General features: G+C 39.7%; 1 protein-coding gene across 1 annotated transcript; it reads left to right on the forward strand.

Annotated features, from left to right (window-relative positions):
- The first annotated feature begins 21,023 nt into the window (after positions 1–21,023).
- LOC125585301 lies at positions 21,024–23,377 on the forward strand. The gene is made up of 2 exons (XM_048754095.1): positions 21,024–21,167; positions 21,504–23,377. The coding sequence occupies exon 2, from the start codon at positions 21,636–21,638 to the stop codon at positions 23,172–23,174; it is 1,539 nt and encodes a 512-aa protein (XP_048610052.1). The 5' UTR covers positions 21,024–21,167; positions 21,504–21,635; the 3' UTR covers positions 23,175–23,377.
- The last annotated feature ends 208 nt before the right edge of the window (positions 23,378–23,585 follow it).

A 23,585-nucleotide genomic window follows, 5' to 3' on the forward strand; every position in this document is an offset into this window, starting at 1 on the left:
ACCAAGACACTTCTCCAGTAACTATCACTTTCGATATAAAAATCAATGTTGCCTACAACATCGTACATCCTGAACATGACTCTCCCGTAGACGGAAGTCTTAGTCGAAAAGTACACGCAATCGAAAAAATTTTACGCGATAGACCTTGGTACGCTGACATAGTGAACTATCTAGCTGCTGACGTAGACCCCGAAGGTTTAAGAGGGTATACAATAAAGAAATTTTTGAGAGAAGTTAGGAGATATCACTGGGACGAGCCATATCTCTACAAACATTGCTCTGACGGGATATATAGACATTGCGTCGCCAAAACTTAAATCCCTGATATCTTATTCCAATGCCATGGTTCCGACTACGTTGGACATTTTGCAACCTTTAAAACGGTGTCGAAGATCCTTCTGGCTGGATTTTGGTGACGACCATGTTTCGCGATGCTCATGCATTCATAGCACAATGCGACAGATGCCAACGAGGGGGAAAATCAGTAGAAGACATGAAATGGAACAGAAATCTATTCTAGAGGTAGAAGTCTTTGATTGTTGGGGAATAGATTTCATGGGTCATTTCCCTTCTTCGTACAGGAACAAATACATACTAGTCTCTGTTGATTATGTATCGAAATGGGTAGAAGCAGTAGCCTCCCAAACGAACGACGCGTCTGTAGTCATCAAACTTTTCAAAAGCATTATCTTCCCAAGATTTGGAATTCCTCGAGTAGTCATAACTGACGGCGGAACTCATTTCATCAACAAAATTTTCGACAGATTACTCCAAAAAAACGGAGTACACCATAGAGTTTCCACACCCTACCATCCACAGACAAGTGGACAGGTGGAAGCCTCAAATCGGCAGATCAAGGAAATCTTAGAAAAGACTGTATGGACCTCCAGGAAAGATTGGTCTAGGAAACTAGACAATGCACTCTGGGCCTACTGGACTGCATTCAAAACTCCATTAGGAACAACCCCAATTCACCTACTCTATGGAAAATCATGTCACTTACCAGTTGAGCTAGAACATAAGGCAGCATGGGCTATAAAACTATTAAATTTCGACATCAAACCAGCTGCCGAAAGAAGACTAATGCAGCTTAACGAACTGGTTGAAATTAGACACTTAGACTACAAAAGTTCAAAGATATATAAGGAGAAAACAAAAGCATATCATGATAAAAAGATCATCTCCAGGCACTTCAAACCAAATGATCGAGTGCTGTTATATAACTCTCGGCTTACGCTGTTTCCCGGAAAACTCCGATCTCGTTTGTCAGGTCCTTTCACTGTTGTGAACGTCAATCCTTATGGAGCCGATACACTTGTAAATGATAAAGGAGACGAATTCACAGTGAATGGCCAACGAGTGAAACACTATTGGGCTAAACCACTAATTAGCAGGCCTATAAACTTAGTCCCCCCTCCCAATAATTAGACAGATCGAACATCGAGTCGAGCTAAAGACTTAAAATAAGCGATGAATGGGAGGCAACCCACTTCTAGTTTTAGGATATTAAAAAAAAACTAATCTTCAGAAAACATAACTGTAGATCCTAAAATCTACACTAAGAATTTGATAGTGATCAGGAGTTTAATCAAGGGAAGATAAATGATGTAGGCAACGATATCTTTATAACACAACGATGTAATCAGTTTCCGGTAGGCAAAAATGGACTTTTATTGATGAATAAGATCGAATACAATGAGTAAAACAAGATCGAACGTTACAATGAGATCGATAAGATAAAAGATCTAAAGATGGATGTAAACAAGGTCGAAGTATGGATGTAGCTCTCTCTAGGGTTTTCAACGTGTCCTTTCCTTATGCGTTGATCTCTTCTTATAACGGGCTGCTTCCGTGATGCTCGCAACCGTTCCGCGATCTCCGTAACTGTTCCGTGATCTCTGGATCTTCGAAGTCTCCGTCTGGAGCTCAAGTGTTCGCTATGGGCTTTAACTCCTCGCGGCCCATTTACTTGATCGTGGCCCATTAACGTATTGACCAAAATTGGGTCCAACATTTGTCCCCCAGCCCTTTTGGTTTATTGGGAAACCAAAAGGGTGAAAACTGACATAGCTCGACGTCGTCGTGATTCTTGGGAAGTGGGACTTCACGCGCATCGGCTTGATTTGACTTGTCGGCCATTTTTCAAATCGTGTGATTGAGATCGACAGTTCGTGGCCGTTTAATTTTAAACGCTTCGAGAACCGTTTATTTTTTTACGTATATATATTATATTTTACCGAATATATCGTCTTCTTCAACACCACGATTCTACTTTCTCTCTCACTGTCTTCCTCCTGGTGCCTTTTCCTGTTTCGAATCTATGGCATCTGAGAAATTCGGTCCTCATCTCCCGACGATTCTCCCGACGATTCTCGAGGCGAAACATATCGAGGCCATCTACGAACTCTGGGGAGTCGATTATGCCGTCGAGATCGAACTTCCTGATGATGATGAAACTCCGGAGACTGTGAGGTCGGGGTACTGCGGGGCCTACATGTCGCATTTCGAAGACGGAGGCTTGTCATTTCCTCTTCCTCGTTTTCTTCTTGAGGCGCTCGCGGAGCTTGGGATGGCTTTTGCCCATATGGCGCCTAATTTCTTTCGCTACTTCTTGGCTTCGTAAATCCGAGCTAGGGAGAAGGTCTCGAGTTTGGCCTTGAGGAGTTAAAGCAACTGTTTGCTATTAAGAGAAACAGTGGCTTTCCTGGCACCATGATTCTCGCTCCTCGACCCGGCCGTTCTAACATAGACGGTATCCCTAACAGGGATTAACCCGGCGTCGGTCGGTGACTTCGATTTCGGAAGGATTCCTAGGGAGTGGTCTGACGGGATTGATAAGTTTTTTCCTTTTTCGAGGTGAGTGATACCACTCAAATTACCCTAAGGAGTGATTTATACTCTCTCAAATAAGAGGTCGAGTTATAGTACTTAGGGATCGAATTCACAGGGAGCTAGGGAACCTATGAAATCTAATATGATTTGTTAAGCAAGATGGTTTTAGAGATTTAAATGTAAATTGCAGTTTTATATTGAACAAGTGTTTGTTCAATAGATTGGTTGAGGTTTTGGTGCTTAAAAGGAAATAGTTAGACTTAGGGTTTTTATTCAGGAAACTTTGGATTATAATCCTACAGATGCCTAATGAGTTGCATGCATGATAATGTAAAGCTCAACTACTTAGTCAACAAGTCTATCAGCTTTCGCATATTTACACTTGTCTATTAACTAGATCTAATGATCTCAACTATCGTATGTCGATCAATTAGAAAGTGTCGATCGATGATCATATAGGGATATCGATCGATTCACCTTTCGCTCCGTCGATCGATTAATCAATAATGATATCGATCGACGCGCTTCTAGTTAAGCTTTATGCGTGGGTTGAATGATAGCTTACTAAGCTCACTAGATCAGCTCTTGCCTTACTCATAGCAAGAAACTTAGCTCAGTTAGAATGTTTTCAGGATGAGAATGAAGCTCTCGCCTTTATCTATCAATCCTAGGGCAAGTTCTAGGTAGCTAATCTAGAGACATGCATTAATGAACAATCCTAATGACAATTACCACAACTCAGCAATCTATAGTTGGGGCTAATTCCTCCAAACCTATTTAAACCCTAAAATCTAACAATGGAACTACTCAGACATGGCTAAGCAATTCATAACAGCAGTTAGGTAAAAAAACTTCATTAGAATAGTAAATAGATATTAATGGAGTTCCAAACACAAATTATAACTTAGGATCTTCTCTCCAATCAATCAAAATCCTAGAAAACCTTGCTGTGAAAATAATAAAACTAGAAAAGCACACTTTTCCTCTAACATGGTGGCAAAGCTTATATAATTAGGTTAAAACTCGTCAGAGGTAATTTTGTAAATTGGTGAAGACTTGAGCTTCAAGTCGGCTGTGACCAAACCAGCTTTTTGCGCGCTTCGCTGTCGATCGATGTCAAGATATGAACATCGATCGATTATTCCTCTCCATTATCCGACCGATGGTCGAGCTCGGGTGCTTGCTCCAAATATCTCCAAAATGCTCCAAAATCATCACTTATCTCCAAATCACTCATGATCGTACAAATATAATAAATAGACTCTATAATATAATAATTATTAGTAAAAACACCTATAAACCATGGATGAAAATTGGTCAAATCCATAGTCTATCAACTCCCCCAGACTTACCCTTTTGCTTGTCCTCAAGCAAAACAAACAGACAGTCTCTGTGAAAGAGGTTTGAAAACAGCAGGGAATCACATGATTTAAAACTTAGAATCATAACCTCTACAATATTGCAATCCACATCTAAGAAGTCCTAATCACAAAAGCACATCATACCATATCCTAGCTTAGCAACCAAATTCATCTAGCCAACAACTTAGCAAATCTTGTCTGACATTCCCCTCTGCCAACCTCATTTCTTAGCATAAGTAAAAGTGTAGGCTTTACCTTGGGGGTATCGATCACATGATGCAAGGACTTTCAAATAAGTATCTGGATCTGCAGGTAAACATTAGTTCATATCCTCTCTCTCTACTAATTTTCTCTCTTAGTCAAAATCTGCTTATATTAGCAAGATCATTGACCAAGATTGGACAGGCTTCCATGAATCAAGTCTTAATGGTGGTTGCCACCAAATCCTGTTCACTTTTTTTTGACCTATATCCTAGGATTATTTGTGAAGCAAGCCTTAATGGTTGTAGCCACCAAGTCATATTCTAATCCTTTACCTATAGGATTCTTATGAAGCAAGCCTTAATGGTTGTATGGGAAGATTACTAAAATAACATCAAATCATGTTATTATTACTAGAATAACATATAATTTTTCTTAATTACTAGATTATTTTTGATGCTCAGAATGCCCTTATTTCCTTTGTTAACCAAAAAACCATTTACACAAATGCCATTAATTTTTAAAAAAATATATAAATAAGTCTGCTATTAAAAATCTGCGATACTTGACGACAGATTTATTATTATCTAACATATTTATTTCTTTACGCAGACTTATTATGGCAAACTTAAAATCGTTACATACTTTCGACAATAAGTTTACCACACGTAATAATAGATTTAATTACGTTAGCAGGTTTATTTTTAATTGACAGACTTTTATGAGAGGTTTTTTTCTTACGATGGCAGGTTTATAATATGTGGTAGACTTTCATAATAACATTTCGTAGACATTTTATAATTTGGCAGATTTTCCTATTCATGAGATCGCAGACTTATATTTTCTTCGTTCATAAACAACAAACTTTCTAAATAAGTATGTTTCATTCCAGACTTATTAATTACAAAACTAACTTTTATGCGATAGCAGACTGTAATATACGTTGTGGCAAACTTTCCGGGAGTTATATGTTGTAGCAGACTTATTCGCGTCAAAATCAATTAACTAATTAGAATTAACAAAATCCGGGTTACTAAAGGGACCAAAAATTCGAACAATAACCACAACTAGTTACTAAAACCTATGTTTAACCGTAAAACTTCTTCTCCAAACCGCACTTTTATATTTTTGTCAAGTGGCTATTTTAGGTTAATCCCCAAAAAATCTGATGGAGCAAGTTATAGTTGTTTGTGGCTAGTAGTTATTCAAATACCTTAGTTTGGGACATTCACTCGCTATGTAGTAGAGTCTAGTGACTGATTTAAATACTTTTTTATTGCATTCGGTGCAAGCATCAAGAATTTTTCATTCATGAGAAGAAATTTCACATACTTATCAAAAACAAATATTCTTGTTATTATTGTATAACCGACCATAACTACTTGCTTATATGTTAAGTCAGAAGGTTCAGTTGCATGAAAAATTCGCGATGGTTCCTGAGTTCAACGGGAAGCTGTAATCAAACAAAACAAGAAGAAAAGTTCTACTGTTTATAACTATATGCCTTAAACTTTGTATTTGTTCTTTGTGTTCTGTCAATGTTTTCAATCTTGGTCTGTAATAATAAACAGCTTATGTTTCTTATAAGTACACAAACAATATATCACTCTTCACATTTGACGTAAGAGAGGTTCTGCTGGCTCAAAGCTCTCATTATATCATATTTTCAATCGCTCAATCACGGAACAGAACTCAGATATCAAACCGGAGAGAGGAGCTTCTGGTTTCTCATTTTAACAACCACAGCTTCTTGCTCATCGTTCTCTCTCTTCTTTTTCTCTAGAGCTGCGTTTCAGGTTTTTGGTCTCTCTTCTTTCTGATGTGTCGAAGATCACCACGCCTGTTGAATAAATCCCTTGAGTAGCGGCCTCCTAAAGCTATCTGCAATACGTCCAAGAGAGAAAGAGTTGGAGATTAGAAGGCCTAGAATGGTAAAGTAGTTCACCAGCAGCCTGCTAATGATTCTATTACCTTGCGTGGTATCATTCTAAGAAGCTCCATCATCAAAGCCAAATTGTCTTGTTAGATACAAACAAAATTTTGGACATAAATGTCACCAGTAACAACAGGCTATAGCTACATAAATGATAGAATCAGGAAGCCATACCACATTACCTCATCTCTGTCATAATTGCCTTCACTGTGAGGATCGAAAAGCACTTGAGGTCAAGGAGTACTTCTGGACACCTATAGTATATTTAGAGCCAAGGATTACTTCTCAACACTTATACTATCTCGTCTGAATGCCGCTTCTGAACAAATTTACACTTGAGGTCAGTAGATGCCCTTCTAGTCAATCGACTCCCTTTCGTACCTCCCTGCTTCACTTTCTCACCGCCATCAAACCCATTAGCGGCAGAGGTAGAAGGACACTCTTCTTCAACACTTAGTTTTCCATTAACAGCTGATCACACTCCATAAAATTTGTCAGATTCAAAGGAACCCATAATTTCAGAAAGGGATTTAGGCTTCGTCGGATTTCTGGGATTTAAATTATCTTCCTTTGTCAATCAAAGCTTTTTGGTGACAAAAAAAATCGATTCTCGGCGAAATTGAGTCTAAACGCAAGAAATCTGAGAATAGAGGAATTGAAGGATTTAGGGTTCATGAGTCGGGGAAGGAGCTTTCAAAAAGGGGATTTTTTTCATCTTTGTGTAAAAATGTTTTTTTTAATAGTTATGTTTCCTAGTGTATATTTAATTTTAATTTAATTCATCGATGGGTTATTTTGAACTTTATATTACATTTTCTTTCTTTCTTGTTTTTGTATGTTATTCTAGTCATTACACAAGAAATGTGTGTTATTACAGGTAATTTCTCTATATATAATAATTTTTTTTTTTAATTATCTATATTTCAAAAATAGAGAGAGAAAGGGTAATTAATCTATCTACACAAGGCTTTACCTTCCAGGCTTGTTTGAAGAATCTGATCCCATGCATACCAAGCCCCAAGACAAGCAGTTGTGTCAAGTTTAGTGTTGGAGGTCAGCTTTGGTTCCTTCAAACAATCCCAGCAAGTGTGAATAGTTGACAGGTTGATCCACTTTATTATCTTTAGTACTATCTGCATTCAGTAAGTCTAGAATGGTGCTAAAGAGTGGTAAGATAACAAGCAAAAATCTATGAGTTCATTATCCCCTTCTTGACTCAATAAAACTTTTTGAAAAACGTTTTAATAAGACTCATAATTTGATCTCACTCAAATTACCCTAAGAAGTGAATTACTCTCTCAAATAAGAGGTTCAGTTGTAGTACTTAGGGATCGAATCCACAGGAACCTAATGAATCTAATCAGAATTATATAGCTAGGTGGTTTAATGATTTAAATGTAGATTTGCAGTTGTTGAGCAAGTAATTGCTCGATTGATTGGTTGAGGTTTTGGTGCTTAAAAGGAAATAGTTAGACTTAGGGTTTTTATTCAGGAAATTTGGAATTATAATCCTATGGATGTCTAATAAGTTGCATGCATGATATTGTAGAGCTCAACACTTATAAACGAACCACTAAGCTTTCGCTTTCTAGGTTCGTCTATTGACCAGTTTCGACCGATGATTCCATATGAATATCGATCGATCACTACAAGAAAACATAATCTTAACGATGGCGGTTTTCCTCGTTATTTCGTCGTAAAAGAGGCTTTACGACGAATTAGCGAGGAAACGCGTTTGCTCGTTACACGTCCGTCGTAACACATATTTCCTCGCTAATTCGTCGTAACTTAGCGAGGAATATATTTCGTCGTAAAGACGAAGTAGAACGATTCGTCGTAAAGACGTCGCTACAATTCCTCGTAAGGACGTCGCTACAATTCCTCGTAAATAACTCGAAAACAGTTCCTCGTAATCTACACGTAAATACCTTGAAAGATTTTCCTCGCAAAATGGTCGTAAACATTTCCTCGTTATTTCCTCGTAAATAATTCCTCGTAAAATACTCGTAAACTGTTTCTCGTCATTTCCTCGTAAGATTTCCACGTAAAGAGGTCGTACTTTAGCTACGAATTTACTTCGTTTTTATTATTTTACAGAATTTTAAAATATAATTAAAAAATAATTAAAATTATTTAATTTAATAATAAATTAAAATTCAAAATAAAAATAAATTCATATGAAAATATTTTATAAATAAATAAGTTTTGAATTTATATAATACAACAACAAAAAAAAAACTAAGGGTCGTTCATCGCCCGGTAGAATTCATCACTCCTCCTCGTAACATCCGCCTCGTTATGTACGTCGTCGGATGACTCGCCATGAATGGGATGTTGTTGTCGCATGTTCCTCAACATGGACTCCCATTCCGGATTTGTGGCCGCAATAACGTCCAAGAAGCCCTCGACTCCACCCATACGAGATTTTGTCGCGGTCAACTCGTTACGCAGCTGAGCGGACTCTCTACGCAGCTCCGTGACTTCATCATCCCGTCGCTGACCATAAGACGATGTCGCTCTCGGAACATCGTTGACGGAACCAATACCCAACGTCCGTCCCTTTTTTTTAGGGACAACCTTAAAACAAAAAATAAATATTGTAAGTAAATATTTAAAGTTAAATTAAATGAATAATTAAAAATTAATTTTTTTGAAAATTTACCTCCTCGTAAATCTTATCCACTTCAAGTGTGGATAAGGTGACGGGTAATCCGTCGGTAGACTGCTGGGTCAGCTGAGTCTGGCGGTCTTCAACCCGAGCAACTACGTCGTTGTAGATTTGCTCGGACTTGCCATCTACAAATACGCCCGCCTTGTTCTTGTGGGTCCTCTCGTAAAGTTCCATAAGAGACGGGAGATGTCCCGTCTCTTTGGCCTAAAAAACAGTTAAGAAAGTTAGAATAAATTAATATAATTATTAAAAAAATTATTTAATAAAATATTTAATTACCATTTCCAAACGGACACCGGCGTGGGGTTTTTGGCCCGTAGTGTGAAGCATCGGCCCGTTCCCGTGCTCATCGACCGTGTTACGGGAGTTAGAGCAAGCCTGGGCGATTCTAATCGAATCAGGAAGGCGCCAATAACGGATGAGGCCATCCCACACGTCCGTGGTGAGCTCAGCGGGTTTGCCACGCTCATACCCCTTCACGATCCAGTCACCCTTCCAGTTGGAGACCGTGTCCAACAAGCGAACTTTCGCTTTCGCGTTAAACTTCTTCCTCACCCTCTCAGTGATCCCCAAAGCCCAATTATATTTTTGCTGTTGGAAAAAATAAATTAACAATTAGTTTTTTAGAAAGTATATATATAAATCATGAAAAAATTAAAATATATATAATTAATTAATAGAAACTTACAGCGTAAATTTTGAACCACGTCTTTCTGACGTAGTGAGGCGTCTTACTCCAGTTTGGATGTGCCATGGAGAAGTAACCCTTGATCGTGTCGGTTACGTCCGATGCAAGACATCCGTCAACCCCCCACCTGGAAAATACAAATTTAAAATATAAATTATTTTTTAATGTTATAAAAGATATTTAAACGAATTAAAAAAATTAATGCAACATACCACAACGTTCCGTCCGGTCGGTCTGGGTCGATGACTGGTAAACCTTCTCTGCCTGGCAGACTGAGAATGTCCTCTACCGTGTACTGCGAGTAAGGAGCACTCGGAGGCACCATCAGATCAGGATGAATATCAGCGACCATCGGAGGTGCCATCGGAGGAGGCACAGGAGGAGGCATCGGAGGAGGCACATGAGGAGCCGATGGTGCACTAGAAGAAGTAGACCCAGAGACTCTCTGAGTGTACTGAGTCTCGGGGACAGTCTCCTGGCCCGAAGAACTGGGAGCGGAAGAAGAGGCCGGGTCTAAACGACTACCCGGCTCACCGAAGATCTCTCTGTAATGGGCAGTAAGTCTTCCTTTTCGAACCTGGAAAAAAAATGAAATTTTTAAAATTAACATCAACAATATATTTTCCAACATTATCCACCTAATCAACACTAAATAACATAAAATCCGCAAACCTATCTAAATTCCCTATACTAACCACCTAATCTATCCTAAACTAACCAAATTAGAGAGGAATCAGGCTTACCATTGCTACGAAATGGAGAGGAAGTAGAGAGGAAGTAGAGAGGAAAGAAAGAGTGAGCGGTCGGGTGTATATATAAGATTACATATCGTCGCAAATTCGTCGTAAATTTACGACGAAATAGCGAGCAGTTACAAAGGCCCGTGTTTTTTTTTACGAGGAAATGGCGAGGAATCACAAAGGCCCGTGTTTTTCTTTACGTGGACTTTACGACGATTTTGCTTACGTGGAATTAACGTGATTTATGTTTAAATCTTTTTACGTGGTCTTTACGACGATTTCATCCTACGTGGAATTAACGAGTGTTATGTTTAAATCCCTAGAACCCCAAACCCGAAACCCGAAACCCGAAACCCCAAACCCCAAACCCCAAACCCCAAACCCGAAACCCGAAACCCGAAACCCCAACCCCGAAACCCGAAACCCGAAACCCCAAACCCGAAACCCCAAACCCGAAACCCCAAACCCGAAACCCGAAACCCAAACCCGAAACCCCAAACCCCAGATTCCTTATTTTCTACTTCATATATTCCAAACCCCCATCTTTAATTTTCTACTTCATATATTCCAAACCCCAAACCCGAAACCCCAAACCCCAAACCCGAAACCCGAAACCTGAAACCCCAAACCCCATATTCCTTATTTTCTACTTCATATATTCCAAACCCCCATCTTTAATTTTCTACTTCATATATTCCAAACCCCAAACCCGAAACCCGAAACCCCAAACCCGAAACCCGAAACCCCAAACCCGAAACCCGAAACCCCAACCCCGAAACCCGAAACCCGAAACCCCAAACCCGAAACCCGAAACTCGAAACCCCAAACCCGAAACCCCAACCCCGAAACCCGAAACCTCAAACCCGAAACCCGAAACCCCAAACCCGAAACCCCAAACCCGAAACCCGAACCCAAACCCCCATCTTTAATTTTCTACTTCATATATTCCAAACCCCCATCTTTAATTTTCTACTTCATATATCCCTAGAACCCCAAACCCGAAACCTGAAACCCGAAACCCCAAACCCCAAACCCGAAACCCGAAACCCGAAACCCCAAACCCCGTATTCCTTATTTTCTACTTCATATATTCCAAACCCCCATCTTTAATTTTCTACTTCATATATTCCAAACCTCATATTTAATTTTAGGTTTCGTCGTTATTTCCTCGTTGCCTTACGTGGTTTTTACGACGATTTAATCCTACGTGGACTTTACGACGATTTTATGCTACGTGGACTTTACGACGATTTCATCCTACGTGGACTTTACGACGATTTCATCCTGCGTGGACTTTACGACGATTTCATCCTACGTGGACTTTACGACGATTTCATCATGCGTGGACTTTACGACGATTTCATCCTACGTGGACTTTACGACGATTTGTGCTTACGTGGAATTAACGAGTGTTATGTTTAAATCCCTAGAATCAGAAACCCGAAACCCGAAACCCCAACCCCCAAACCCCATACCCTAAACCCGAAACCCCAAACCCGAAACCCGAAACCCTAAACCCGAAACCCCAAACCCGAAACCCGAAACCCGAAACCCAAACCCCCATCTTTAATTTTCTACTTCATATATTCCAAACCCCCATCTTTAATTTTCTACTTCATATTTCCCTAGAACCCCAAACCCCGAAACCCGAAAGCCCAAACCCGAAACCCAAAACCCGAAACCCGAAACCAAAAACCCGAAACCCCATATTCCTTATTTTCTACTTCATATATTCCAAACTCCATCTTTATTTCCATTCCAAACCACAATATCCCACATTTGCTTATTCATAAAACAAACTCCCAGCATTACCTTATTCATAAAACAAACCCCACATTATCTTATTCATAAAACAAACTCCCTCATCTTATTCATAAAACAAATACATCAATCGGATACATCGACATTCTCGTCATCACTAGAAACATCATCATTTTCATTAAACTCGTCTTCAACAGCTTCGTCTGTGGCATCATCGGTAAGATCTTCGTACTCGTGATTATGCGGATCAATGAGAAGGATGTCATCAATTTCTTGTTCAGGTTCCTCGACTTCATTTATCTGTTCTTCTTGCAATGGTGGTTCTTCTCCACTGATGATTCGTCCTCGAGGTGTAACTTTGATCACTGCTAACCAATTTATACCTGAATCTCTCATCCGAGGGTATGGAAGGAAGCTAACTTGGTCTGCTTGTGAAGCTAAGATGAAAGGCTCGAATTTGTTGTACCTTCGTCCACCGTTGACATCAACTACACCGAATTTGTTAGACCGAACACCTCTGTTGACGACGGGGTCGAACCATTCACATTTGAAGAGGACGCATTTCAGCTTCAGTATCCCTGGAAATTCGACTTCAATAATCTCCGTCAAGATCCCGTAGAAATCTGTTTCCCCTTTCACACATATTCCATAGTTACTGGTCGCCCGCTGTCTACCATAGTCATATGTATGAAAAGTATAGCCTCGTGTGAAATACATCTGTGATGTGGTGACCTTTACAAGTGGAGATTGAATTACTTCGTGTAACCACTTAGGATAATCTGCATCGTCGTCGTCATAATCAACCTGCAAAAATAAAGAGAATGTTAATGAAATACAGATAATGTATGAAAAAAAATTTTAGTTAATACCTGATTCCGCAACCACTTAATGAAGTGTTGATCTTTCCTTTTGTCTACGTCACTTGTGGATATACCAGGAAATGTTTCTTCGACTTGAGAAACAAATAGGCTGTAAAATCACATTTTATAGGAATGAATCTCTCGCAATTATACAATTAATTATAGTTATATGTGTTTCGAAGTGTCAATATATGTTACCTTTCAAAATAACGCATCAATGGATCTTCGCAATTGAGTAGAATATAGGTGTGTGCACTATGAGCGTCTTCTTCACTCGACCACCAAACCTCTTTACACTTCCCACCGAGTCGCCCAATCTGGCTAAAGATGTCTGGAACACCAGCAACTGCATATGTTGGCGCAACACCACCATCATCATATCTTCTTGGAGCTCTTCTCCGTGTACGTACTTTTGACGCAAAGTAGTACGATGTGAAGTGAGAAACTTCTTCCGTCAAACTTCCAGCAATTATAGAACCTTCAACTTTGGCGAGGTTCTTTGCTTTTCCCTTCAAATATTTCATGGCTCGCTCATACTGATACATCCATCCGTAATGTACAGGTCCACGAAGCAATGCCTCATATGGGAGGTGGACAGCTAGATGCTCCATGACGTCAAAAAATCCGGGAGGAAATATCTTCTCCAAGTTGCACAATAAGATGGGAATGTTCTCCTGAAGCTGTTCCACAACTTCTTCTTTAAGAGTGCGTGTGCTCAGATCCCTGAAAAATGCTCCAATGCCTTTTATATTCAAAAAAAAATTAAACACATTGTTAGTCATATATTATTTTGTAAATTATTGTGATATAATACACTACGTACCTGCAAGTGCTTCATGTACGTTTGTTGGAAGTAGCTCCGCAAATGCAAAGGGCAGTAGTCGTTGCATAAATACATGACAATCATGACTCTTCATCCCGGAGAACTTTTGACCCTTTTCAACACATCTAGAGAGATTCGAAACATACCCATCGGGGAACTTCACTTCTGATGCCACCCAGTTGAACAACACCGACTTTTTTTCTGAAGATAATCTGAATATCGGAACGGGAACTTGTCCATTGCTTTTAATATGTAACTCGCTTCTTGAGCAAATATCCGGCAAGTCCAACCTCGATTTTATGTTGTCTTTTGTCTTCCCTGGGACATTCAATATTGTATTCATGATGTTCTCAAAGAAATTCTTCTCTATATGCATCACATCGAGGTTGTGGCGCAGAAGAAGATCCTTCCAATATGGCAACTCCCAAAATATACTCTTCTTGTGCCAGTTGTGATGAACACCGTAAGAATCTGGCATATTACGAGGGACATGCCAATTACCACCCCAACGAACTGTTTCGTTAGCTCCGTAGTAGTCGATTTGCGCTTCAATTTGTTCTCCAGTTAGATATGGAGGAGGAGTGTCTCTCACAACCCTTTTGTGCCTAAACAAATTCTTGTTTCTTCGGTAAGGATGGCCAATGGGAAGAAATCGACGGTGACAATCAAACCAACTTGTCTTCCTACCATTCTTCAGTTGAAACGCATCTGTCGTTCCATTACAATATGGACAAGCTAATCTCCCATGTGTAGTCCATCCAGACAACATCCCATAGGCAGGGAAATCACTTATGGTCCACAAAAGCATCGCTCGCATCGTAAAATTCGTCTTCGTTGAACAGTCATACGTCCTCACCCCTGTTGACCACAAATCCTTCAACTCTTTTATCAGTGGTTGTAGGAAAACATCCAGGGACCTTTTTGGATGGTTCGGACCAGGTATTAATATGGTCAAGAATAGTAACTCCCGTTGCATGCACATCTCCGGTGGCAGGTTGTATGGAGTAAGAAAGACTGGCCACAATGAATATTGTCTCCCTGACATTCCGAACGGACTAAATCCATCTGTGCATAATCCGAGATACACATTCCGGATATTGCTAGCGAAATCTGGATGTACTTTGTTGAAATGTTTCCAGGCTCTTGCATCTGATGGATGAGTCATCTCACCATCCGTCTGAGTATGCTCGGCATGCCATCTCATCTTTCCAGCAGTCTGCTCTGATTGATACAATCTTTTCAATCTGTCTGTAATTGGTAGGTACCACATCCTTTGGTACGGTACCCTATTACGTCCCCGTCCTTGCGGCTTGAATCGTGGCTTCTTGCAGAATCGACATTCTTCTAGCTTCTCATCATCTCCCCAATAGATCATGCAGTTGTCGATGCAAACATCTATCATCTCCGAAGGCAACCCAAGACTATAAACCAGTTTCTGAATCTCATAATAAGAATCAGCAGACACATTGTCTTCCGGCAAATACTCTTTAAACAAGTCCGCCCATTCGTTCATGCAACTTTCAGGTAGATTGTGATCAGTTTTAATATTCATCATTCTAGCAGCTAACGACAATTTAGAGAGACCTTCTCTACAACCACTGTAAAGTGGTTGATTCGCCGCGCTTAACATTTCGTAAAACTTTTTTGCATCTATATTAGGTTCTTCATCTCCATCATGAGCTACGAATGCATCAGCTACCATATCATGAACCCTATCATAATCTACCATCTCCTCCTGCTGGTAACTATGTTCATTATGCAAATGATGATCAACCGGTTCTTTTTCCTGAAAATTGCTATTACTACTACTAGCTTCATTCTGATCATAATTAAAACCTTCTCCATGTTGAAACCAGATATAGTAATTTGCCGTGAAACCTCTATTTATTAAATGCTTCCAAACATTTTCACGGTTTGCCAGTTTCGAATTGTTGCATTTCCGACAAGGACAGAACATCTTACCACTTTCTTGGGCGAGCGGTGTTGAATCTGCTTGATGCATAAATGTCTCCAGACCCGCAAGGTATTATTTCGTCACTCTCCCGTTAGCATCTCTATGCATATACATCCACTTCCGCAACTCGTAAATATTCCCGGAGCCAGCTTTTTTTTTTTCTTTCACGTTTTTTGTTGTTGGTGTGCTTAAAATGATGTTTAAACATCCATATTTATAGGAAAATTCGAATCTGGTAGTTGTAATTTTGCTATGAATTTACGACGAAAATTAATTAGGTGGGCAAAAAAAACGTGTAACACCTATAAAGTTGGTGGATTCAAAAATTTCCTCGCTAAATACACGTAAACTATTCCCTCGTAAATACCACGCAAAGTTTACGTCGTATTTACGAGGAAATAGTTTTTCCTCGTAAAATACTCGTAAAGTTACATCCACTTTACGACGAAACAGTTTTGTCGTTACGTTACGAGGAAATAACGATGACTTTAGTTTTTCACGTAAATTCGTCGTAAACTCGACGCAAATTTACGAGGATTGTTTTTCCTCGTTAATTTTCGTCGTTAAGCATGTGTTTTCTTGTAGTGGATGCACTATTCGAAATGTCGACCGATTATTCTATTTGAATATCGATCGACGCTATTGGTCAAGCGTTAATTCGCGGGTTGAATATGCTCACTAAGCTCACTAGATCACCTCTCGCCTTACTCTAGCAAGTCTTAGCTCAATTAGAATGGTTTCAGGATGACATGAAAGCTATCGCTGATATCTAACAATCCTAGGGAAAGTTCTAAGTAGCTAATCTAGAATCAGACATTAATGACAATCCTAAAGATTAATATCACAACTTAGCAATCTATAGTTGAGGCTAATCCCTCATAACCTATTTAAACCCTAAAATCTAACAAGAGAACTACTCAGACATGGGCAAAAGTAATTCATGACAGCAATAAAGTATGAAAACTGCATTAGAATAATTGATAGATATTATTGGAGTTCCAATCACAAGTAACTTTGGATCTTCTCTCCAATTTACTAAAACTCCTAGAAAACCTTTGCTGTAAAATCAGCAAAACAAGAAAGCACACTTTGCCTCTAACATGTTGGCAAAGCTTATGTAATTAGGTTAAAACTCATCATGGGTAATCTTGTAAATTGGCGAAGACTTGGGCTCTAAGTTGGCTGAGACCAAATGGGATTTCTGCGTGCTTCGCTGTCGATCGATGTCAAGATGTGAACATCGATCGATTATTCCTCTTCAATGTCGACCGATGGTCGAGCTCGATGGTTATCTCGGGTGCTTACTCCAAATATCTCCAAAACGCTCCAAAATAATCACTTTCCTCCAAATCACTCCTGATCCTATTAATATGCTAAATAGACTCTAGAATATAATAAATAGTTATTAAAACACTTATAAACCATGAGTGAAAGTGGGTCAAATCCATGGTCTATCAACTCCCCGAGACTTACCCTTTTGCTTGTCCTCAAGCAAAACACATAGGCAGTCTCTCTGAAAGAGGTTTGAAAACAGCAGGGACTCACATAATTTCAAACTTAGAATCAACACCTTAGACAGTCCTAGTCTTAGAAGCACACTATACCATATCCTAGTCTAGCAACCAAGTTCATCTAGTCAACAACTTAGAAAATCATGTCTGACAATCCCCTCTACCAACCTCAATTCTTACATAAATAAAGTGTAGGCTTTACATTGGAGGTATCGATCACAGTATGCAAGGATGCTCAAACAAGTATCTGGACCTGCAGGTAAACAATAGTTCCTATCCTCTCTCTCTCTGAGTCAAAGTCTGCTTATATTGCATAATCATTGACCAAGATTTGACAGGCTTCCATGAATAAAGCTTTAATGGTTTTAGCCACCAATATCCTAGGATTATTTGTGAAGCAAGCCTTAATGGTTGTAGCCACCAATTCTTGTTCTAATCCTTTACCTATAGAATTCTGATGAAGCAAGCCTTAATGGTTGTAGCCACCAAGTCCCCGGCAACGGCGCCAAATTTGATCTCACTCAAATTACCCTAAGGAGTGAATTACTCTCTCAAATAAGAGGTTCAGTTATAGTGCTTAGGGATCGAATCCATAGGGAGCTAGGAAACATAATGAATCTAATCAGAATTGTTAAGTTAGGTGGTTAAATGATTTAAATGTAAATTTGCAGTTGTTGAGCAAGTAATTGCTCGATTGATTGGTTGAGGTTTTGGTGCTTAAAAGGAAATAGTTAGACTTAGGGTTTTTATTTAGGAAATTTGGAATTATAATCCTATGGATGTCTAATAAGTTGCATTCATGATATTGTAGAGCTTGACACTTATAAACAAACCACTAGGCTCTTGCTTTCTAGGTTCGTCTATTGACCAGTGTCGACCGATGATTCCATATGAATATCGATCGATGCACTATTCGAAACGTCGACCGATTATTCTATTTGAATATCGATCGACGCTATTGGTCAACCGTTAATGCGCGGGTTGAATGTGCTCACTGAGCTCACTAGATCAGCTCTCGCCTTACTTTAGCAAGTCTTAGCTCAATTAGAATGGTTTCAGGATGACATGAAAGCTATCTCTTATATTCTAACAATCCTAGGGCAAGTTCTAAGTAGCTAATCTAGTATCAGGCATTAATGACAATCCTAAAGATTAATATCACAACTTAGCATTCTATAGTTGGGGCTAATCTCTCATAACCTATTTAAACCCTAAAATCTAACAAGAGAACTACTCAGACATGGGCAAGTAATTCATGACTGCAATAAGGTATGAAAACTGCATTAGAATAATTGATAGATATTAATGGAGTTCCAATCACATATAACTTTGGATCTTCTCTCTAATTTACTAAAAATCCTAGAAAACCTTTGATGTAAAATCAGTAAAACAAGAAAGCACACTTTGCCTCTAACATGTTGGCAAAGCTTATATAATTATGTTAAAACTGATCAGGGGTAATATTGTAAATTTGCGAAGACTTACGCTCTAAGTCGGCTGAGACCAAACGGGCTTTCTGCGCGCTTCGCTATCGATCGATGTGAAGATGTGAACATCGATCGATTATTCCTCTTCAATGTTGACCGATGGTCGAGCTCGATGGTTATCTCGGTTGATTACTCCAAATATCTCCAAAACACTCCAAAATCATCACTTTCCTCCAAATCACTCCTGATCCTATAAATATGCTAAATAGACTCTAGAATATAATAAATAGTTATTAAAATACTTATAAACCATGGATGAAAATGGGTCAAATCCATGGTCTATCAACTCTCCCAGACTTACCCTTTTGCTTGTCCTCAAGCAAAACACATACGCAGTCTCTCTGAAAGAGGTTTGAAAACAGCAGGGACTCACATAATTTCAAACTTAGAATCAACACCTTAGACAGTCCTAGTCTCAGAAGCACACTATACCATATCCTAGTCTAGCAACCAAGTTCATCTAGTCAACAACTTAGCAGATCATGTCTGACAATCCCCTCTACCAACCTCAATTCTTACATAAATAAAGTGTAGGCTTTACCTTGCGGGTATCGATCATAGGATGCAAGGATGCTCAAACAAGTATCTGGACCTGCAGGTAAACAATAGTTCCTATCCTCTCTCTCTACTAATTCTCTCTCTTAGTCAAAGTCTGCTTATATTGCAAAATCATTGACCAAGATTAGACAGACTTCCATGAATCAAGCTTTAATGGTTTTAGCCACCAAATCATGGTCACTTCTTTTTGACCTATATCCTAGGATTATTTGTGAAGCAAGCCTTAATGGTTGTAGCCACCAAGTCTTGTTCTAATCCTTTACCTATAGAATTCTGATGAAGCAAGCCTTAATGGTTGTAGCCACCAAGTCCCCGGCAACGGAGCCAAATTTGATATAACTCAAATTACCCTAAGGAGTAAATTACTCTCTCAAATAAGAGGTTCAGTTGTAGTACTTTAGGATCGAATCCACAGGGAGCTAGGGAACCTAATGAATCTAATCAGAATTGTTAAGCTAGGTGGTTTAATGATTTAAATGTAAATTTGCAGTTGTTGAGCAAGTAATTGCTCGATTGATTGGTTGAGGTTTTGGTGCTTAAAAGGAAATAGTTAGACTTAGAGTTTTTATTCAGGAAATTTGGAATTATAATCCTATATATGCCTAATAAGTTGCATTCATGATATTAAAGAGCTTAACACTTATAAACAAACCACTAGGCTCTCTCTTTCTAGGTTCGTCTATTGACCAGTGTCGACCGATGATTCTATATGAATATCGATCGATGCACTATTCGAAACGTCGACCGATTATTCTATTTGAATATCGATCGACGCTATTGGTCAAGCGTTAATGCGCGGGTTGAATGTGCTCACTAAGCTCACTAGATCAGTTCTCGCCTTACTCTAGCAAGTCGTAGCTCAATTAGAATGGTTTCAGAATGACATGAAAGCTATCGCTTATATATCTAACAATCCTAAGGCAAGTTCTAGGTAACTAATCTAGAATCAGGCATTAATGACAATCCTAAAAATTAATATCACAACTTAGCAATATATAGTTGGGGCTAATCCCTCGTAACCTATTTAAACCCTAAAATCTAACAAGAGAACTACTCAGACATGACCAAATAAATCATGACAGCAATAAGGTATGAAAACTGCATTAGAATAATTGATAGATATTAATGGAGTTTCAATCACAAATAACTTTGGATCTTCTCTCCAATTTACTACAAATCCTAGAAAACCTTTGCTGTAAAATCAGTAAAACAAGAAAGCACACTTTGCCTCTAACATGTTGGCAAAGCTTATATAATTATGTTAAAACTTATCAGGGGTAATCTTGTAAATTGGCAAAAACTTGGGCTCTAAGTCGGCTGAGACCAAATGGGCTTTCTGCGTGCTTTGCTGTCGATCGATGTCAAGATGTGAACATCGATCGATTATTCCTCTTCAATGTCGACCGATGGTCGAGCTCGATGGTTATCTCGGGTGCTTACTCCAAATATCTCCAAAACGCTCCAAAATCATCACTTTCCTCCAAATCACTCCTGATTCTATAAATATGCTAAATAGACTCTAGAATATAAAAAATAGTTATTAAAACACTTATAAACCATGGGTGAAAGTGGGTCAAATCCATGGTGTATCACGGAGCCCACAGACGACACATGGCCCAACCTAGGAGCCCTTTTCGCTGAGCATCTCGTCAAGCTCAAGATGAATCCGTTCCAGTCACAAGGAAAGAATAAGGAGACGATCGGGAGTCTACTTACACCGATCTGCAGACACTGCAGAGTACCGGAGTGGATGCGGAATCCAGAGGATCGAACAAAAGAATCCAGAGGTATGAATTTCGTTTTCATCATAACGAGATCTCTGCCGTCTGTTATAGAAAGTCAAAATATCATTATGCGATATGCTAATGATACAATGGATACTTGGCTTCTCGATAGGATCTTATTTGGTGTTTTGGGATGTCAGAACAGATTCTTTAATGATTGTTTAAAGATATGTCGAATCAATTAATGTATTAGGATTATGGAGTAATGAGTTGAGCTCTGTGTGTCAGTATATAAGGAACTGGGATTTATTCTTCAGAAGCATCAAAGTTTCTTCTATAATAGCATACGATCTAAACTGTTCTTTTTTCTTGTTCTTGGCTTTGGCGATCATGTCTCAGTCGCAGCTTATCGGAAAGAGTGGTGATGGGAAGGATGGGTAGGGGAATCGTAAGCGGTTGAAGATCTCTATTCCTCATTTTGACAACTCTGATCTGGTTAAGAGTTACTCGAAGACTCTGATCGGGAGATGTATGAATCCGGCGAAGCAAGATGGCGCGGCTCTGCTGGTGATGTTACCGAAAATTTGGAAGGTGGAAGAGAGAGTGGTGGGAGCGGACCTGGGAATGGGACGGTTCCAGTTTCATTTTGATAAAGAGGAAGACATTCTGGCGGTATTGGAGATGCAGCCATATCATTTCGATTATTGGATGATAGCGCTCGCTAGGTGGCAACCAAAGATGATGAGAGACTTTCCTTCAGAGATCCCTTTTTGGATCAAGATTGAGGGTGTCCCCACAGAGTTTTGGTCAACTCCAACGTTCCAGAGCATTGGCGATGCTATTGGTGAGACTACAGATGTGGATCTCGATTATGGAAAGATGCGGGTGATCATAGATGGATGCAAGGAGTTGTGTTTTGAGACAACGGTTGATTTCAAAGGTGGAGAATACTATGAGGAAGAGGAGGCTCTTGTCACGTTAAAGTTTGAAAAGTTGTTTGGGCACTGCTCTCTCTGTCTCAATCTTTGCCATGATTTGGGGAGCTGCCCTTTGAATCCAAACCCGGAGAAGAAGAAGGAGGGCAGGGAGGGTGCTGCTGTCAGAAAGGATGATCGAGCAAGGAGTTATAAGGGAGTCGTGATCAATGGAGAGGGGACTCATCAAGAGAATGACAAGGATACAAGGAGATACCAAGGTAAGGGGAAAGGAAAGATGTACGAGGAACAAGAATCAAGGTGGGAACGGGTGTCGGAACGAGGAAGTAAAAGATCCTTCTCAAACCGCAATCACAACAAACTTGAGGACGGAGGCTCCAGGAACCGCAACTCTCGGTGGGAACAAACAAGACGACATTTAGAGGAGGAGAGGAGTCGACCATCTCGTGCAATGCGTGGAGAAAGAACCCCACCACGAGGTGAAAGAAGTACGGTGAGCAGGAACAGAGAGGAGCCACGTGAAGAAGGAGAAATAAGGTTTGATGGGAGTGATAGGGGGAGGTTGCAAGATGTGGAGATTTTTCCACCGGGACCTGTACAGGAGACATCTCCACTCCCCGGTGATCCTGATCAGGTAAATTTAATTACGGGAGAGTTAGAAAATGGTTTGGATCTGGTTAGCGAGTTTTTAGAAGATGAAACTAATATGCTGGATAAGGATAAGATTATTGCGGATTTAGCTTTGTCTGGAGAGGTGGGAATGGAACTGGGTGAGAATCATCACACTAGGAAGGAGATAGGTTCGGGTCTGGAGCTTGATGATGAGTTTCAGAATCTTACAGATGGAGAAGGAAAAGATATGGATCAGGTAGAACAGGTGGAGGCAAAAGAAGTTGTCGAAGATGATATGGCTGGAGAGATTGGAGAGGGTAAGGGGGCAACGGTGGTGGAGAAGAAGCCGGGGCTGCGTAAGCCTTTGTTCTCAGTTGCTGTTGGAAACAATTCCAAGTTCGCTCAAGTCCTCCTGTCGCCTCGCAAGCGTGCTGCAGCTAAACAGAGTCTCCGTAAGGGTGGGGGCACTAAGCAGGTGGAAGAGAAGGGTTCCTCATACCCGAAACAGCTTCCCAAGCCTTAAAACGTTTTATGGATCAGCGTGATTGGAAGATAGCTATGTTATGGGGTTGTTTGGTTTTTTTTTTTCTGTTTTTTGTTTTGTTTCAGTAAGCTCTACGAGCAGTTTAAGCTTTATATGGTTTGTTTGGGTTTCAAAAGGGTTTTTATTAAGTTGTAGCTTGCTTGGTGATTGGAATGGATGGAATAAAATTATTGGTTTTGGTTCTTGGATTGGTTTGAGATTGTTGGAGAGAAGTGATCTGTGTTTATTATTTATGCATGTTGATGATCATGGAAGTGATCTGGAACTATTATCAGAAGAGTTGGTCTCTATGTGGTTTGTTGGTGTTGGGTTGGAGTTTGCGACAGAACAGAATGTTCTTGTTGGATGGACTCGAGGCTTGTGGCTGGTCTCTTTAAACCAGCTGCAGTT

The sequence above is a fragment of the Brassica napus genome, chromosome C4, assembly GCF_020379485.1.
Source record: "Brassica napus cultivar Da-Ae chromosome C4, Da-Ae, whole genome shotgun sequence".
NCBI lineage: Eukaryota > Viridiplantae > Streptophyta > Magnoliopsida > Brassicales > Brassicaceae > Brassica > Brassica napus.

Bases quoted from the DNA above. Each gene is read 5' to 3' on its own strand.
- LOC125585301 (XM_048754095.1), top strand. From the start codon at position 21,636: ATGAATCCGGCGAAGCAAGATGGCGCGGCTCTGCTGGTGATGTTACCG.